The following is an 18,957-nucleotide window of genomic DNA, read 5'->3' as shown; positions in this document are numbered from 1 at the left end:
AAAAATATTTAAAAAACAGAAATGAAATGGTAGTGACGAGTCAAAAAGTAACAAAAGATGGTGGAAGTATGGTTTTTAAAAAGGTACTGATTTTGTTTAAAAAGAAAAAGGAATACAGGAGAAAAAACATGCATCTCCTAAGGGAATCCTGTGATGTCAGATTTCCCATAAAGTCCAGTTGGCTGGCAGGGCTGTGGCTGACCTGAGCCCACGCTGCTTCCCTCTCTTGCTTGGGGGATCTGACACCTTCCTCCACTCACATCCATTTATCGTGGCAGAATCTTCTAACTATGGCCACTGTAGTAAGAAGGTTGTGCTCCTCTGAGATGCCCCTTTTTAGGCTTGCTTGGGAAAGCTCTGGTTTATGCAGACTTTGGCCTGTGATAGTGATTGGTCCGTGCCAAATCTGCTCTAAGAGGCCTTAAGGCCTGCCCAGTTGCTTTTCAGCAAATCTTAGCAGACACAGAAAGAACAGACAAAAGAGGCAGAAGGCTCTAGTTCTGGATACAGGTTTCCCCTCATTGGAGCCCTGCTGCTCTTGGGGAGAGAGTTTGCATCCATTCACGAGTTAAACATTTAAATATACAGCTTAGTTACACTGGTGTATTCACTGTGTAATGTGGCTCTGCTGAGTACAAGTAGGTCCTGTGCTAATGACTGGTGCTCTGGGCTTGGCTGCTGGAGTGGGAAGTGCAGGACATGGATAGCGCTCCCTCTTTTCCTGCTCCTCCCTCGGGACAGGAAGACACTCCCCTCCTGCCTGGCTTTGCTGGTCTTCTAGGAGCCTGTACCCAAGAACGAGTGATGGATGCTTCCTTCTGAACACTGCTGGCACCCGTACTAAGTAGGCCAGAACGTCCTTCAAGGCCCTCCGAGGCCCAGGGCTTTCCTGACAGGATTTATTGATCTTTCATTGCTCTGAGAGCTCCATCTTTGTAACTCCAGGGCACTTACAGGGTGCCTGGTTCACAGGAGACACTCAGGAAATGCTTGAAAAATAAACAAAACTATACATTTCTGATCTATACACATGATGTATATGTGTATATGTATGTACATATATTTATATATTTATTTCTGGCATTTTTCTAAAGAGCAATTGCAATAAAATATCTTAGGCTTGCATAGCATGTCATGGTTTACCAGTGCTTTGACAATAGCAATAGTACTGAAAACGGTGAACAGAACAACCCTCCTAACAATAGCTATCATTTATTGAGTGCTTTACCTGCATTCTGTCCTTTAATGCTCATGACAGCTCACTGGGGTAGATATTATCCTGATTTTACCAAGATGAATCTGTGGCTTAGAAAATTTAAGTACCTTGCACACAGGGTCACACGCTAGCAAGTGGCAGGGCTGGGTCCTCCAAGCACTGGAAGCAAGTCCAATACTCTTTCCATAACTAGCCTGTAGAGTGAGTGATATTTAGCTACACAGGAACCCAGTATTATCTTTCATGAAGATTTAAATTAGATTCAAGACCTGTTACCAAAAAAGGCCAACATAAAACTCTGGGAGAGCAAACAGATGAGCAGAATGATGACAACAGACACGTACCTGACATGTGGAGTGGATCGAGCCCTCTGACAACCAATCTGTCCAGTGGAGGGGGCTGATCGGGAACCGCACGTGAACCACCTTCCTTGATTACTGTGTGTAGTGCAGGAATAACTGAAGGGCACATTAAACCAGGGTCTGAGCCTCCAAGTTTCCAAAATTAAGGAGGAAAATAATGAGGTAAGTAGGAAGTAAATATTGATGCACAGACTTAAGGTACATCCTTAAGTAAACGGATTTTCAGAAACAATTGCTGGAAATCCAGCTTACTATTCTTTCTGGATCTTGAAAAGCATTTCCCAAAGTACAACAGTGATTTAAAGCATAGTGTTTCTGATCCCCAAGTTTAATTACCTGAATAAATAACAGGGTAATTTCATAGCTGGGAAACATTTATATCATTATCACATCAATGGGAAGATCTTCATTTCCAGTAGTATCCCTCTATGGTACTGAGTTAAATGAACAAGAAAGAGAAGCCTCATGTTGGCCAACTCTGTCCATGGGATCTTATACTAAAATCTAAATAAATAAATTCCATGCTCTATGATTTGTAAATAACTGAAATTGTTTTGAATATATAAAATACTGAATTTTTCAAAGAAAGGGTGTCAAAGATTGGGATGTACGTGAAGTAATTTGTGCATTAAATAGTGAAGAGAAATTTAAAGCAGATAACATTCCTTATTTCTTCTTCCAAAAAAATAAATGAAACCTGGTGTCTTCTCCAGGTGGTTCTCTCAGATTTATCAGATGGAAGAATTTAAAGAGGAATTTAAAACAGATAACATTACTTATTTTGGAATCAAGTTGTGAAGCATGAAACCAGAATATTATCTTATAACATGGCCAATAATGGGCTGCCACTAGTTCATGGGCTCTGATTTGTGCCATTATGTAAAGAGAAGGTAAGCTGTGCTTAACGTCAGGTTTTAGAAGGGGACAGAGATTTTTCAGAGCTTGCCTGTTCAGACATGCTAGCCGGAGTAGCTGAAAATAAGAGGCCATCCAAGTTTCAAAACTGTGACTTGATATTCTCCAACACCCATTCCCTCCTCAACCACTGATCAACTATGCACGGATTGATTAATGGGTGTCTATTTTATTGCTTAAAGACATTTAAATTATTTAGCTCAACTAACCAACATGCCATCTAAAAGCTTAGGTTATTAAAAGATCTGAGAGATCTAGTCTCATAATCTTACATCTGTGTAAGGCTAGTCGTTTAGTAAAGAAGTGAGTGGGTTAGAACAACATTAGTTATCTCTGACAGCCAAAAACATACTGCAGATCCTCTTCCCATCTCTAAGGGCAGGTGTCTGAGAGCTGTAGAGGAGGCCTCTTCCTGAAGGCACTCACACACACCAGTCAGGGAACAACTGTGAAATGGGACATTAGATGGAAAGCCTTTGGTGGACCATGAGACCCATGGCTTAACAGGGAGTAACAACAGCAATGGTAACCATTAATACTTAAGGGAGAAATCCCTATTCTTAGAAGAGATTTTGTGGCTCTAGCCCCTGGTGACTCGTTTTTTTTCCTGTGATGCCAACTGTACGTTTATTTGGCTTCTGCAGTTCTTAATTATAGGCAGACACTGAGAGACCAGGGCTCCTTCCCACCTGCAGCCCCCAAAGCATCATTTCTCAGGAAGAACATGAGAACGGGTGGTGGATATCACCTCAGCACTTGGCAGCAGATGGTTTAGAGAGGCCCCCTGCTCTGGCAGCTTTTGTTGTGGTAGTCAATTTGGATGAGGAAAAGGCGGATATGGACAAAAGTATCTTAATTTCATTTGCTGAGGCAGGCCAGGCATACAGTCCTGTGGCTTCTGGGACACGGCTCGAAAGTACACAGACTAAGTCATTCTAAAAATATACACACTCTTTGACATCCTGAACAAATGGGACTTGCTTTTGTTACTGTTGTTTTTCAGTCCAGCACTCTACGATGGAACAAGCCAGTATTTTAAAAGGTCGCCATTTTTTAGAGGGTAAAGTCCGATTTGACGTGTAAGAATCTTTTTTTCACTCAACGTATTCAGAAATATTTCTAAACTCATTTAGCAGGATTATTTAGGGCCAACAGCATGTTACCTTTTTGTTGCGCTTGGTTTTCGTAACGAAGAGGAAATCATCAAAGAGAAACAGGTAAACATCCAGGAATCTTGTGCCTCCTGAGGAAAGAAAGAAGATGAAATTGGGGCTGGAAACAGTAAGCAGAGTTTTTTTTTTTTTTTTTTCTTTTTAAATCAAAGAATCCCTTAGAAAACAACACAGGCCGGGCATCAGGGCACACGAGGCTTGCAGCTCAGGGGGCTCCAATCACGTGGGTCAGAAAACTGCATTATGGTTGAACTGATTTCTCCCTAAGGCAGGGACTTGATGTGAGCCCACCCTTCCAACTTTAAAGACACTGTATTTGTAAGGCATTTCATGTGGATGGATCTAAGGTTACCTGGATGATATTTGTCGTGGTTTCAGCTAAGTCTTGGACACATCTATTGACTAATAGAACTCCAGCATTTTGACCTCTTGACTCATCTGTGTGGTCATTGGCAAAGGTATACATTACCAGAAAAAAAAGCACTTTGTCATAGCTGTGGACTGAATTGCATCTCCCCCAAATTCTATGTGGAAACCCTACCCCCCTCCCCACTGTGTATTTGGAATAAGGAAGTAATTAAGATTAAATGAAAGCTTAAGGGAGGACCCCTGACCTGACAGGGTGAATGTCATCCCCAGAGCATGCTCTTTCCCTCTCCCTCTCTCCCTCTCTCTCCCTCTCTCTCTCTCTTTCTCTCTCTCTGCCATGTGTGGACACTGAGAAAGCTGGAAAGAGAGCTTTCACCAGAAACTGAATCAGCTGGCAACTTGACCTTGAACTTCCAGCCTCCAGAACTGTGAGAAATAAGTGTCTGTTGTTTAAGCCACCCAGTCTGTGGTATTTTGTTATGGCAGCCCTAGCTGATTAAGACAGTCACTAAAACAACTGGTTTCTTAAGTTTTACAGTGTGTCTATATACAAGCTTTAAATAATCTTCATGAAGCTTTATATTTACAAATATATTTCTGATATCACTTTTGATAATAACTGAAGGCAAATAGGCTTTTCTACTTTTCCCTAAGAAGGGGATACTCGTAGAAGAGAAATAAAATATTAGAATGAGATATCCCCCTCTCCGTTTAACTCTATCCCTTAGAAATTAGAAAAAGAAATGGTTAGTGAAGTCAGAAAGAGAAAAACAAATATCGTATATTAACGAGTATATGTGGAACCTAGAAAAATGGTACAGATGAACCGGTTTGCAGAGCAGAAATTGAGACACAGACGTAGAGAACAAAAATATGGACACCAAGGGGGGAAAGTAGGGGGGCATTGGTGATAGTGGTGGGATGAAACGGGAGATTGGGATTGACATATATACACTAATATGTATAAAATAGATAACTAATAAGAACCTGCTGTATAAAAAAATAAAAATTAAAAAAAATTAATTTTTAAATTAAAATTAATTTTTTTAATTAATTTTTTTAAATTAAAAATTTAAATTAATTTTTAATTTAAAATTAATCTGACAAAGGTTACCCTTTCCAAAAGTTCCCAAAATAGTAATTTATATTAACATACCAAAAAAAAAAAAAGAAATCATTAAATTTAAATGATTTTAGAGGAATAGGCAGTCCTTGAGGGGAATGTGACAGGCACTTAAAGTAAATACATGAAAAATCAGTAAATATTTTTTATTATTCTATTTTACTTATTTATATTTTTCTAGAAGTTCTTTCTCATATACATTTACCTGTGGAAATGAGACGTCTAAGGTTAAATTAATAAATAAAATATCTGGGATTCATTTTTAGTCTAAGTTTAGAGGAAAGATACTTTCTGTATTTCCATAGAAGAGAAATTAGATATTTTATTCAATCTTGAATTGTCCTTGAATAGTTTGTTTTAATGTTTTCCATCACTACTAGAAACTCCTTTTTGCAAACTGGGCTGCAGCAAAGACTGCTGGCTGTCCCTTAAAAACCATTCTTCCCTTCTTTTGTAGTAATGAAATTTCCAAGTTTTAGTGGGTAGACGTTCACTGTGAATAAATACTACATCTCCCAGCTTTCCTTGTAGCTAAATATGACCAAGTGACTAAATTCTGACCAATGGAATATGAGCTAGGACGTAGGCACATTGGTGACTCATCCTGGGGCCACAGAAGAAAGCAGTCTCTAGGATGGCAGAGCAAAAGGACAGAAGAAACCCAGATCCCGTGTGGCCTCATGGAGTAAAGCTGTCATATAGCTCAGAAGTTTACACGCGAGATAAATAAACCGGTCTGTCTCCAAGAGCTGGCTTAATATCCTAACTAACACATAGGGTGAGGAAGGGGGCATTTGGACAATGCTAGACCTTTAAGACCTGTTAAATGTTGCTTTCCCCACCCTCTGCCACTCCTATCTGAATTAGGTGAATGATCATTGTCAAAATGAAATAGCTTTGTTTTCTCCTTCTAACTTCAAGTATTTTAACGAACAGGTATGAGCATCTTCTATGTCCTAGACTTCATTCTAGGAAAGGATGATTATTTTAGCTACCGTTTATTGAGGCCCTAGTTTTCCCCCAAGCAGTCAACAAATACTGAGCACCTCCTATGCATCAATGATTAAGACAAAATCTCTCCTTCAGAGAGCTTTAATTATAGTGAGAGCAGATACATAATAAACACGAACAAGAGTTAAGATAAATTCAAGAGCTGATAGTGCTAACTACGGGATTACGAAAAAGGACGACTAAGGAGGAAGACTGTAGGCACTAAGTTAGAGGACTCACATTTATGACCCCAGGGGTTTGAAGCTATGTGCTGTACAACCAGATCTGAGACTTACAAACTTGTGCGCTTCTAACTCGATTAGGTCTTTATTTTTTCTCCAAGAGTCTGGCCTGTGGGGTTTTCATCACTCTGCTAGAGAACAGAGCAGCGTCACTGACTTACTCTAGTTCTGCAGCAGCTTGAACAACGTGTGTTCTCTAGGTGCTACTGCTGATGGGCCGTCCTATTTGTCTGAACTTTACCTGTTTTTCTATTTAGAAATACCAGTCTGTGGGGGGCAATGCACTTGTGAAGGGCATGCTGGCATGAATTCCAGTGGGAAGCTGGTTATGCTCTGAAAGTTATAAAAACTTGGACCTTCTGGGAGTAAGAAAATGCACTTAATTTCAACCTACAGTTTTTAAAGCTAGAAGAAATTTTGAAACATAATATATTAGTGGTAGATACCATCGTCATCATGGTTATCACCATCACCATCACCATCATCAACATTTACAGAAGAGATTAAGAGAATTTAAACAATTTCCCCAAAGCCCACAGTTGGGGCTAGACCCCCTGATTCTTGGTCCAATGCTTTTTCCATTCAAAATGATGTCCTGTTTCTTCTACCCCCACCGACACCATATCTCTATGCCAACTCCGAGCCAAAGTCCCAGGGACTTTAAACTTGATTTGACACTACTATACGACACACCCCTCTCTGATGAAATCTAACAGCATGTGCTGTCAGACAGGAGCCTGGTGTTAGTAATGGTTACGTAGGTCATCCCCATTCTACCACATTTGACTCTACAAGAAACTTTTCCTGAAAAGTTGGGTTGAACCATAACGACTCCTTCTTAGGCCAGTCTCCCACCCATGCTTCCATGACAAGCACCCCCATCCCACTTGATATGTGAATACATATTTGACGCGGCCTTTCACCAAGAGATTTTTCATGGTCATGTTCATCCAGCCTCTACATGGCCTCCCATCACGTCCACACCTGAACCCTAAAACTGACTCCCTGACCCACTCCCTCCGCCACCCTCAGGGTCATCTACCAATCTTTCAGGTAGATAGATAAGCACACTTGAAGGTCTTCGACCCATTTCCTCTTCATCCATTTTATCAATCGTAAAGTCCTCCTGTTTTTGCCTTTGAAATAGCTCTCACATTTATCCTTTTTCATCCACGCCCATTTCTAACATTTTAGGATAGGCTGGTGAGTCTCACAGTTGGGAATTTGGTAGATAGAGGGAAGAGGTGAAATAAAATCTCTGATGATTTCAGGTGGAGGCTAATTTTGCAGGGAAAGGCATAGGATTGTACACAGAACTGTGTTTTGCTTCATTACTTTAGGTTTTGGGTGGATTTGGCTTTGTCACAATGATATAACTATTTTTGAAATTGTAAAAGAAAGGGTAAGATTGTTATCTTTCCAAATGAAAGTGGGAGGGGAGTGGTCTACAGGTGCAGAATGGTTGAGAAACACAGGCCCAGGCTCTTCCCACCCCATCCTGCTTCACTGTGGTGCCTTCAGGCTGGTCTCTCTGCTTTGGTCTCCTCCTCTAGCCATTTTGTGTATTGCTTCCCATAACTCTTTCTTCAACACCCTTTTAAGCCTCTCATGTCCCTGAGCACTCAGTGGCTTCTTGCTGTCTGCAATTTCCTGGCTGGGTCCCTCTGGCTTTCAAGGCAGTGGCTATGATTCTGGAAGCCTGCTAGGGTGAGGCAGCCTGGCTTGGGTCTGGATGCTGCCATTAACTTGCCAAGTGACCTTGAGCATGATAGAGAACCTCCCCGAGTCTCACCTGTGACATGGGATTAAATGTAACTTCTCTGCATAACTCATTGGAAGGAAAAAATGCATGAAAAAGCCCTTTGATGTAAAAAGCTGGGCATATCTACCTTTTGAGTTGGCAGTTGCCTATGGGGGTTATGTCCCAAGCTGACATCTGGCGCTATCCCTAAAATAGAGCAGGTTCTCAACAGGTGTGTACTGAATAAGGAGTTACTGCCTGGCACCCCCCAAAAGATCTCAGGCAACCTCACATCCCACAGGGCTTCACACACTGTAGGCGCTCCATCAAGATTTTGTGAAGAAATGAATCAATGAATGAATGCAAATCTTATTTCAGTCGGGCAGCCCTTTCTGATAATATTTACTGAGCACTGACTCTCTGCCAATGGTTCTTTCAAGTGCTTATACATCCATTAGCTCATTTAATCCTCACAACAAAGAGGGGACACTGCAGCATGGGGAGATTCCTGCTAAGTGGCCCCAGGTCACCCAGGCAGCAAAGGCTGAGCTGGGAAGGGAAGCCGGCAGGCAGCCTCAGGGATCACCCTCCTAACCACGCTGCCGTGAGCCTATTCTCTCAAGTGGCTTCTGCCTCCAAGCCTTTTCTCTTGCTGTGCTTTTCATCCAGGATGTCCTCCCTCCTGTCCTTTCACTGAACTACGCCCTTCTATCCCCCCAAAGCCCGCCTCCAGTCCCATGGACCACATGAAGCCTTTCCTGGGTACTCCAGCATCAGACTCTCTTCTGGACTTAGACTGCAGGTCTGCTCATTATGGCAGCGCTTCCCAACTAGAGGGAAAGGATTATCCAGAATAATGACTTCTCTATCCTCCAATGGTACCTACACAATGCAACGTGTGTTACATAATAGGTTCTCAGTCAACACTGAGTGTATGATTGCCCAGCTCACTGGAGGAGTAAAATGAGGGTGGTAACAGCTGACATTGAGTGGTTACTACATTCCAGACCTTGAGCTAAGCTCTTCACATGTTACTTCACTTTAACATCGAGCTCATAAAACAGATATCATTATCCTATTTTACAGAGAGAAAATGGAGGGTGTGTGGCTAGTTACGTCGTGGTTTGATCAAGCTGGAGTCTGCGTGACTCCATAGGATGCTCTCTTATTCACATCTTCCATCGCCTTGGCCATAAGGAAATACAATTCTTGCCACCGTTTGATAAGCAACAGCTAGACAAGTTACAAGGTAGCAAAGATGTTGGGTTTGTAAAGGAAGCAGTTATTTACCTGCAAGAGTTTATTTTCCTTCATAGAGAAGGTGTCTGTTGGTTGGTGACAGGATGTTTTCTGCCATGTGTTCTTTAAAAACGTGTTTCAGGCACTGGCAAAACAAGGGAGGAAATCAAAGAGATGTTGTTAGTGATTGGAGGACAGCATATTCTAGAAGCTGGGGCAATGTACTCTGTCTAGAAAGTTCCTGACATTTGGAAATGCCAGTAAATGCACATGGGAATGGGAAAGAATGGGAAAAATGCTTAGAAGGACTAGTTCAGGAATGGCAAGAGGAGGTCAGCCTCCCCACACACAATGCCATGTGGATGAAGGCTTTACTTCTTGCTAGATTTTTTTTTTTTCGGTACGCGGGCCTCTCACCGCTGTGGCTTCTCCTGTTGTGGAGCACAGGCTCCGGATGCGCAGGCTCAGCGGCCATGGCTCACGGGCCCAGCCGCTCCGCGGCATATGGGATCCTCCCGGACCGGGGCACGAACCTGTGTCCCCCGCATCGGCAGGCGGACTCCCAACCACTGCACCACCAGGGAAGCCCTTCTTGCTAGATTTTTAATTCTAGTGGGCAGCTGGGGACTTTGTGAGACTAGTATACTTCCACTTGAATGCCAAACGTTTAGAAAGGGACATAGGTTCTAATTGATCTTTTTTGTACCTCTGGAATGAAAAACCTTTTATCTCTATCCCAAAGTGGAGGCCACACTATAATCTCCTGTAGATGTCTGCATTTTTGAAAATTGTCAAGCCACTTCCCTTTTCCTTCAAAATCCCCTGACAGACAAGACACATCCAATATATTTTTAAATGCATGAGACAGTACAGCATAAAATTTAACCAACATCCACAGGAATCATTTAGAGATACTGACCGCCCCTGGAGCCAAACCATATCTTAGGTTCATTTAACATATTTCTTGCTGTTTAAATGCCTTAGAAAAACTCACTAATTTGAAATCAGCCTCTTGCAGAGAAAAATGAAGCTGAACTAATTTAACTCACTAAGTTGGAAATGTATTGTGCATTTTTATTTCAATAATGCTAACAGTTCCCTTAGTAGCTTTCTCATATACCCTACATCACACAGCTTGTGATTACAGGAAGGAAAAAAAAATCAGACTAACAAGGACAAACATATCCTTTTGTCTTAATCTTAAAACATATATTCACTTTATGGTAAGGTTGATTATTTCTTTTGGTAAGAACTCATTTTCTCTTTGAAGGTCTATATTAATTTTCCAATGTTTTTTAATAACGTATTGCTATTGAGGTTTTGAAATGATTTTTGAAAACATGGAGGGCAAGTTGTAGACCCACAGAATCACATGGTTAGGGAATCCTTGAGAATTCTCCATCTTTAAGCTTTAAAGGAAGGCCACAGGGATCTCTTTCCCCAAAAATGAGAATTCATTTTATTGAGAAATTCCTAGAAGAGATGTTATCTCCCTCACAAACTTATCAAAATGAGTAATAATCTTCAAAATTATTTTAAAAGTTTAAAAAAGTCTGTCTTTAACTGAATTTTTTGTCTTAATCACTTGATAAGCTGAATTCTAGTTCCTTGGGTTATTTTAGAAATTCAACAAAAAATTTTAAAAAAGGAAAGAAACTCCTAAGTGAATGGTCATTTTATTTTTAAACATGAAAAAGAAATATGTCATTTCTGTACAGCTGATAATCATCATTTTGAATTGTTCCCTTTTGATGCTCCCCAGGAAATCTTGGTTTATGGACATATATCATGAACTTCTTTATTTGAATTTGATTATACAGAGCTACCCAAATAAACTTAAGTCATCACAGGGCTCTCTCTTCTCCTATTCCCAAATTTCAGGTCTAAAGACTGCAGTTGGCATTATATTTAGATTGGCCCTGGATTTCAGCGACCTAAAAAAAATGACGGATGGTAATTTATTCTCCGGAAAGGCTTCCCATGCTGTTTACTCCCATTTGCTTTGTGTGTGGGTTCAGTATGGATGTTAAAAAAAAAGTGCCTTCATCATCTGGGAAGTAGAACTTTTCCTGCCTGAACTCACATCTGAAAGCCTTGGAGACAGGGCCACGTCCTGCGTGAACTTGGAGTTAAGAGTTCTCATAGGGTTCGCCAGGATGTGACTGGAGCTCATTGTTTTGAGTGTGTTTGATTTACAATGCAAATTCAAACTCGAATCCACATTTCGGAAAGCCATGACCTCAAGGCAATGGAATTACCTCCTAGGATGGAAGCCCAAATGGTTCCCAGGAGCCAGAGGGTCCCCCAACTCTTTGATTAAAGCTGACACTGGAGCTCTGGGTCACTCATCTCAGGGACTTACAGATTGACTTTTCCACTTTTTCCTTGACGGAGCAGATCATGATTTTCTCCATAGAGTCTGTACTCCTTTTCCAGATGTTCTTCAGCAACAAGGGTATCGAGTCAGCCTGTGTAGTGGGGCCACTAGCAGCTCAGGCAGGTGAAGGCGTCTGCACTGTTCATTTTGCTCACACCACTGGGGAAGGCAAAAGCAGGTGGATCAGAACATCGCTTCTCCTATCAAGGCACTGAGAAGTCCGGACACAAGAAACCCTTAGAGATTTCACTCAGTAATGACATGACACACCTGTGAGCTTGCTAGGAAAATTTATAAGCCATGGACTAGACGTTGCTTTTGAAAATTCCATATTAAATTGTCTTAGCAAGCATCTATCTACCAGTACTAAATTCAGGGTCTGAAATGGGTTTTTTCAATGTGCTTAAGAAGTATTATTGAATATTACTAACTGAAACATTGCTGCTTTCCAATTAAAGAAATGAAAGAATCTTTCTTCAGATATCTTGCCTTTCCAGCAATGGTGATGAAGGAAGAGGTCATCAGCATCACCTATAACACCACCCCCTCAATCCTCCTAAGTGGGAAAACTGATGTCAAGATTTTAATGCACAGGAAAACTTTGAATTTTGTTAAATCCCCTAGAAATTGCATACTCCATCAGTGGCCGTGTAAGATGTATTAATACACATATTTCAGGCTTGTTTACCCTTGTCACTGAAGAGTTTAGTTTTGCCCCTTGCCTTCTCCTTTTCCCTGGCCCTTGGGGGAGATTTCTGGTTTTGCCAACTGTGCTCCCACTCTTGCTGCAATACGGCTAGGAGAACTGAGAGTCAACACTACACAGGTAGACAGGAAAAGGAAGGATTTTTGCTTCGTGGGTCAGTTCCTTGGCTCTCCTTTGTTGGAGGGAATCAGGATAATGAAGAGAAAATGAAAATAGAAGTTGAAGACGCTAAATTGATCTACATGATATAGAAAAGAGAGGAGAGGGAAAAAGATGTAGACAATTGTCAATAGGGAGAGTTTGTTCAAAGACGCAGTTGCCAGGAGTACACACAATGAGGAATACATGAAAGGAAACTTTAGTAAGTATTGCTATGGGTGATACATTGGATTTCCATAAATGGTATTTTGAGAAATGCAAGCAACATGAGAATAGCTTCTCCATTTGTTTCATCTGCTGGACTGTTTCTTTGAATGTGACACCGTTTGAACCTGAGGGGTCCCAGCCTTTGTGCAAGTGACACATGATGCCTGGAGCCAGGTCTGTGGCTACTGCACACACAGGTACATCAAGAAGTATTATTAAGGGTGTGTTCACTTCCTCTTCTCCCCTCCCACCTGCTCACACCATACTGGTCCTGAGTTCAGCTCTAAATGGATCCTGCCCTCACACTAAATATTTTTCTTGCTGCGGGCTCTCGCCTCTTCCCTCTTTCATGCTCACTCCAGGCCCAGGTTAAGTCCTGACCCTCATGACCCAGACCCTCAAGACCAACCTCAGATAGGTCAAGGTACAGTCGGTTCTACTATCTGTAGGTTCTGCATTCTGAAATTCAACAAACTGTGAACTGAAAGTATTTGGGAAAAAAAATTCCAGAAAGTTCCAAAAAGCCTGAATTTGCAGCACAGCAGCAACCATTTACACTGTATTTACAATATTTACATAGAACTTACCTTGTATTAGGTATTATGAGTAATCTAGAGATGATTTAAAGTATACGGGAGAATGTGCATTGGTTATATGCAAATACTATACCATTTTATATACGGGACTTGAGCATCCTCGGATTTTGGTATCTGTTGGTGTTCTGGAACCAATACCCTGTGGATACAAAGGGACGACTGTGCACTGCGGAAGGCTCCCTCTGCTTCCCCAAAGATATCTTCATACATCTTTATGCCCAGGTGTCAGCCCTTGCATTTCAGAGAGGTCGGTACAACTGGCTCAAACCTCCAACAAGTCCAAAACTCTCCCTTAGATATTTATAAAGAGATATTCCAATGGCTTCTTCTGGCCCCTGGACTCCTGTTTGTACACATTCTGTTTCTTCAGTGAACAGCATGGGCCAAATGCCACACTTAGCCCTTTGGTAGGTTTCCTGTGTTGGTTTCCACTGTAAACCCACTCATGCCAAATATTTTATGAGTGTATGTGTTTATTTTACTGAAGATTTCAGATTATGGGGAGGGCTCACAGCCCACAGTCACCACCCACCACCCCATTTTGCTGGCTCCATTCTCTTCTTTGAAAGGAGAAAGCTCTTTCTCTCTCTTCCCTCTCCAACTTTCCCCTTTTTCTCTCCTAGCCTTGTGCTTTGCAAGTTGTCCTGGTCTTTCATAGCCTGACCATGTCCCTGGAGGGTTGTACCCTCCTACACTAGCAGCTTTATCACATTTCTTTTAAAAACATCCGGGACGCTTCCTTACGGGAGTTCTGCTGGGAGTGATCTTTCCCACCTCCCCACCTACAGATGGCAGGTCAGAAAGGTGCATGGAGGATGGAGCTCTAGGGGCCAGGCTTCAAGGCTGAGGGACCACCCCCCCCGTCTCTGCACCTCAGATGCTTCTTTAAAATGGGGGAAGGTACTAGATGACCTCCCAGTTCTCATCCAGCTCAAAATGGCTGTGATTCTCATTGGGGCTGGAAGGGATGAAGGAAGCAGGGACTGCAGATGTGGGAAGGCTGGGAGTGGGGAGGAGTGGAAAGAGGAGGTGTGCAGAGGCTGTGGTCTGTGGCCTTAGTGGCTGATTTCCATGCTGAGTCACTAGCAGCAGCATTCCAACACTACCTGCTGGTCCTTGTGGGAGGCTGGGGAGCTCCAGTGACTGATCTCTCAGCAGCAGTTAGGGATTCCCTCAGAACACACAGCCCTGGGCCACTGCTCCAAATTTCCATGTTGTAGGGAACAGCTCTGGCTGCCAGTACCCACTGGTGTTCAGGGTAAATATAAAAACACCTCATCTCCCCCAGATATCAATCAGAAAAGAAACACCAGTGGTAAATAATTCAGACAAAGATCCAGGCAGAGATACTGGAAGCTTTTAGTGTTTTGGAAGGTCTCAGAAGAGCAAAAAAAAAAAAAGATATTTGATGATTCTAAAAGTAAAACTCTAAGTTTTTTTTTCATCTCTCTATTAGCTTTACTTTTCAGAAACATTAGGGAAAGAAAAAAAATTCTCTGTCATGAGAGATTGGATATAAAAGTCCTTTTCATGAATGGGTCTAGATCAATGGACTCTGCTTCAGTTTTATAATAAATAAATTTATAGGTGGGAGATCAAGATGGCGGAAGAGAAGGACATGGAACTCAATGACGCCCACAAATACATCAAAAATACATCTACATGTGGAACAACTCTCACAGAACACCTACTGAATGCTGGCAGAAGACCTCATACAGCCAACGCTGCGAGAAAGATCACCGTGTAACCAGGTAGGACAAAAGAAAAAAAAAGAAAGCAGGATGGGACCTGCACCCCTGGGAGGGAGCTGTGAAAGAGGAAAGGTTCCCTCACCTTGGGAACTCCCTTCACCGGCTGGGAGATCAGCTGGGACAGAAAGGGAGCTTCAGAGGCTCAGAGGAGAGTGCAGCAACCAGCTTACAGCTGGCAGAAGAGAGAGAGACCAGCACACCTGGTCCTGGCCACCTTGCTGCACTCCCCAGCCCAAGACATGTGTCTCCTGGTATGAGTGGAAGCTGGGTGCTGAAACTTGGGCTTCAGTGGACAGACCTGGGGAGAGGACTGGGGGTGGCTCTGCTGAGAAGCAGGAGGGGCTGGAGTGTGGCCTGGGCTGCAACTGGGGCTGTATGCAGGATGAAGCCTGGGTCCACCAAAGAAGCCCCACTGTTAACAAGCCCTTGAAGGGAGGAGTGGGGCCCCGCCAGAGCAGCCTCACCCTCACAGTGCTCAAAGTGGGCAGGGCTCTGCTTCTACGAGCTCTGGGAGCATGCCAGTGCCTGCAGTTGCCCCCACACAGAGGTGGGCTGAAATCTGAGCCCCATCGGGAGACTTTGTGACTTTACGCTGCTGGCGCCTCTGTCAGCTAAACAACTGTGGGACATCCGAGAAGATGCTGGTACTCCGGTGGCTGGCGCGGGGCTAGAGTAGGCAGCTGCGAACTTTGTGGACGCATGAACGTGGAGGTGGGGCCAGGGTCTGTGACAATTCCGTAGCTCCCACAGTGGGTCCAGGTGCATGACTACGGGCAACTAAAGAAGGTCCCGGTGCCTGTCTTCAGGGAATCTGTGCCAATGTATCAGCGCTGGTGGCTTTGTGAGCACAGCACCTGAGGGACATCCAGGCTGACTGCCTGCATTCCCATGTCTGAGGAGGACCTGAGGGCAGTGCCAACAATGGTGTACTTTCTGAGCACGCACAATAGGTGACAGATGACACCACAGAGCACACTTGCCGGTGGACAGCTCCTGAGGAGGAATACTCAGTGACTCCCAGTGGGAGTGCTCCAGTACTGCCTACCTCATACCACAGCTCAGAAACAGACCTGGCGGCTTCTACTCCAACAAAGGGGAGCAGACGCTGTCCCAACAAGGCTGTGACAAGCACAGAGCAAACAGGAGGCCCCACTCAACTTCCAGTGCAGGCTCTGGTCACCACAAAAACAGTAACACCCCCTATCAAGGGGATAACAACCAGCATACATGGAGGAAAGACGTGGCAGGCATCCATACTAAAAACAGCCCTTGCACCAAAAATACTAGACTCACACAGACTACAAAGGGAGGCTTTCACATAAAAACAGCCCTTCAAGACCACAGTAGATAACTTTCTCCTAAATTGATAGAGTCAAAGAAATATAAGCAAAACAAAGAAGCAGAGGAAAGTCATTGACAGGAAGACACTGGATCTCACCAAAAGAGATACCCTGCGTCCAAAGAAAGGAGAAGCCACAATGAGGTGAGAGAAGGGTCACAATCACAGTAAAATCAAATCCCATAACCGCTGGGTGGGTGACTCACAGACTGGAGAACACTTATACCACAGAAATCCACCCACTGGATGAAGTTTCTGAGCCCCATGTCAGGCTTCCCAACCTGGGGGTCCGGCAACGGGAGGAGGAATTCCTAGAGAATGAGACTTTGGAGGCTAGTGGGATGTGACTGCAGGACTTTGACAGGACTGGGGGAAACAGAGACTGCACCCTTGGAATGCACACACAAAGTAGTGTGCACATCGGGACCCAGGGGAAGGAGCAGTGACCCCTATAGGAGACTGATCCAGACCTACCTGCTGGTGTTGGAGGGTCTCCTGCAGAGGAGGGGGGAGGCTGTGTCTCACCGTGAGGATAAGGACACTGGCAGCAGAAGTTCTGGGAAGTACTCCTTGGCAGGAGACTTCCCAGAGTCCACCATCAGCCCCACCAGAGAGCCCAGGTAGGCTCCAGTGTTGGGTCACCACAGGCCAAACAACCAACAGGGAGGGTACCCAGCCCCACCCATCAGCAGTCAAACGGATTAAAGTTTTACGGAGCTCTGCCCACCAGAGCAACACCAGGCTCTACCGACCACCAGTCCATCCCATCAGGAAACTTACACAAGCCGCTTAGATAGCCTCATCCACCAGAGGGCAGACAGCAGAAGCAAGAAGAACTACAGTCCTACAGCCTGTGGAACAAAAACCACATTCACAGAAAGATAGACAAGATGAAAAGGCAGAGGGCTATGTACCAGATGAAGGAACAAGATAAAACCCCAGAAAAACAACTAAATGAAGTGGAGATAGGCAACTTTCCAGAAAAAGAATTCAGAATAATGATAGCAAAGATGATCCAGGACCTCGGGAAAAGAATGGAGGCAAAGATTGAGAAGATGTAAGAAATGTTTAACAAAGACCTAGAAGAATTAAAGAACAAACAAACAGAGATGAACAATACAATAACTGAAATGAAAAATACACTAGAAGGATCAGTAGCAGAATAACTGAGGCAGAAGAATGGATAAGTGACCTGGAAAACAGAATGGTGGAATTCACTGCTGTGGAGCAGAATAAAGAAAAAAGAATGAAAAGAAATGAAGACAGCCTAAGAGACCTCTGGGACAACATTAAACGCAACAACATTCGCATTATAGGGGTCCCAGAAGGAGAAGAGAGAGAGAAAGAACCAGAGAAAATATTTGAACATATTATAGTTGAAAACTTCCCTAATATGGAAAAGGAAATAGCCACCCAAGTCCAGGAAGTGCAGAGAGTCCCATACAGGATAAACCCAAGGAGAAATATGCCAAGACACACAGTAAACAAACAGGCAAAAATAAAAGACAAAGAAAAATTATTGAAAGCAGCAAGGGAAAAATGACAAATAACATGCAAGGGAACTCCCAGAAGGTTAACAGCTGATTTCTCAGCAGAAACTCTACAAGCCAGAAGGGAGTGGCAGGACATATTTAAAGTGATGAAAGGGAAGAACCTAAAACCAAGATTACTCTACCCGGCAAGGATCTCATTCAGATTCGATGGAGAAATCAAAAGCTTTACAGACAAGCAAAAGCTAAGACAGTTCAGCTCCACCAAACCAGCTCTACAACAAATGCTAAAGGAACTTCTCTAAGTGGGAAACACAAGAGAAGAAAAGGACTTACAGAAACAAACCCAAAACGATTAAGAAAATGGTAATAGGAAGACAAATATCAAAAATTACCTTAAATGTGAATGGATTAAATGCTCCAACCAAAAGACACAGGCTCACTGAATGGATACAAAAACAAGACCCATCTATATGCTGTCTACAAGAGACCCACTTCAGAGTTAGGGACACATACAGGCTGAAAGTGAGGGGATGGAAAAAGGTATTCCATGCAAATGGAAATCAAAAGAAAGCTGGAGTAGCAACACTCATTTCAGATAAAATAGACTTTAAAATAAAGAATGTTACAAGAGACAAGGAAGGGCACTACATAATGAACAAGGAATCCATCCAAAAAGAAGATATAACAATTATAAATATCCATGCACCCAACATAGGAGCACCTCAATACATAAGGCAACTGCTAACAGCTATAAAAGAGGAAATTGACAGTAACACAATAATAGTGGGAGACTTTAACACCTCACTTACACCAATGGACAGATCATCGAAACAGAAAATTAATAAGGAAACACAATCTTTAAATGACACTATACACCAAATAGATTAAATGATATATATAGGACATTGCATCGCAAAACAGCAGATTACACTTTCTTCTCAGGTGGACATGGAACATTCT

General features: G+C 42.9%; 1 protein-coding gene across 1 annotated transcript in view; it reads right to left on the bottom strand.

Moving 5' to 3' along the window:
• Positions 1 to 18,957, bottom strand: part of PLEKHG7 (pleckstrin homology and RhoGEF domain containing G7) — a gene marked incomplete at both ends in the record, with an annotated part of 76,708 nt that overhangs the window by 4,737 nt on the left and 53,014 nt on the right. Inside the window, 7 exon segments of the mRNA XM_082636306.1 lie at positions 1,561 to 1,714; positions 3,657 to 3,736; positions 9,421 to 9,430; positions 9,434 to 9,514; positions 10,076 to 10,191; positions 11,732 to 11,821; positions 11,824 to 11,905. Of these exon segments, the coding sequence (XP_082492432.1) occupies positions 1,561 to 1,714; positions 3,657 to 3,736; positions 9,421 to 9,430; positions 9,434 to 9,514; positions 10,076 to 10,191; positions 11,732 to 11,821; positions 11,824 to 11,905 (613 nt within the window).

The sequence above is a fragment of the Mesoplodon mirus genome (genome assembly GCF_964341445.2).
Source record: "Mesoplodon mirus genome assembly, chromosome: 11".
Classification (NCBI taxonomy): domain Eukaryota; kingdom Metazoa; phylum Chordata; class Mammalia; order Artiodactyla; family Ziphiidae; genus Mesoplodon; species Mesoplodon mirus.
Note: the sequence above shows the minus strand (reverse complement) of the source record. Positions and strands in the feature narration are given on the sequence as shown.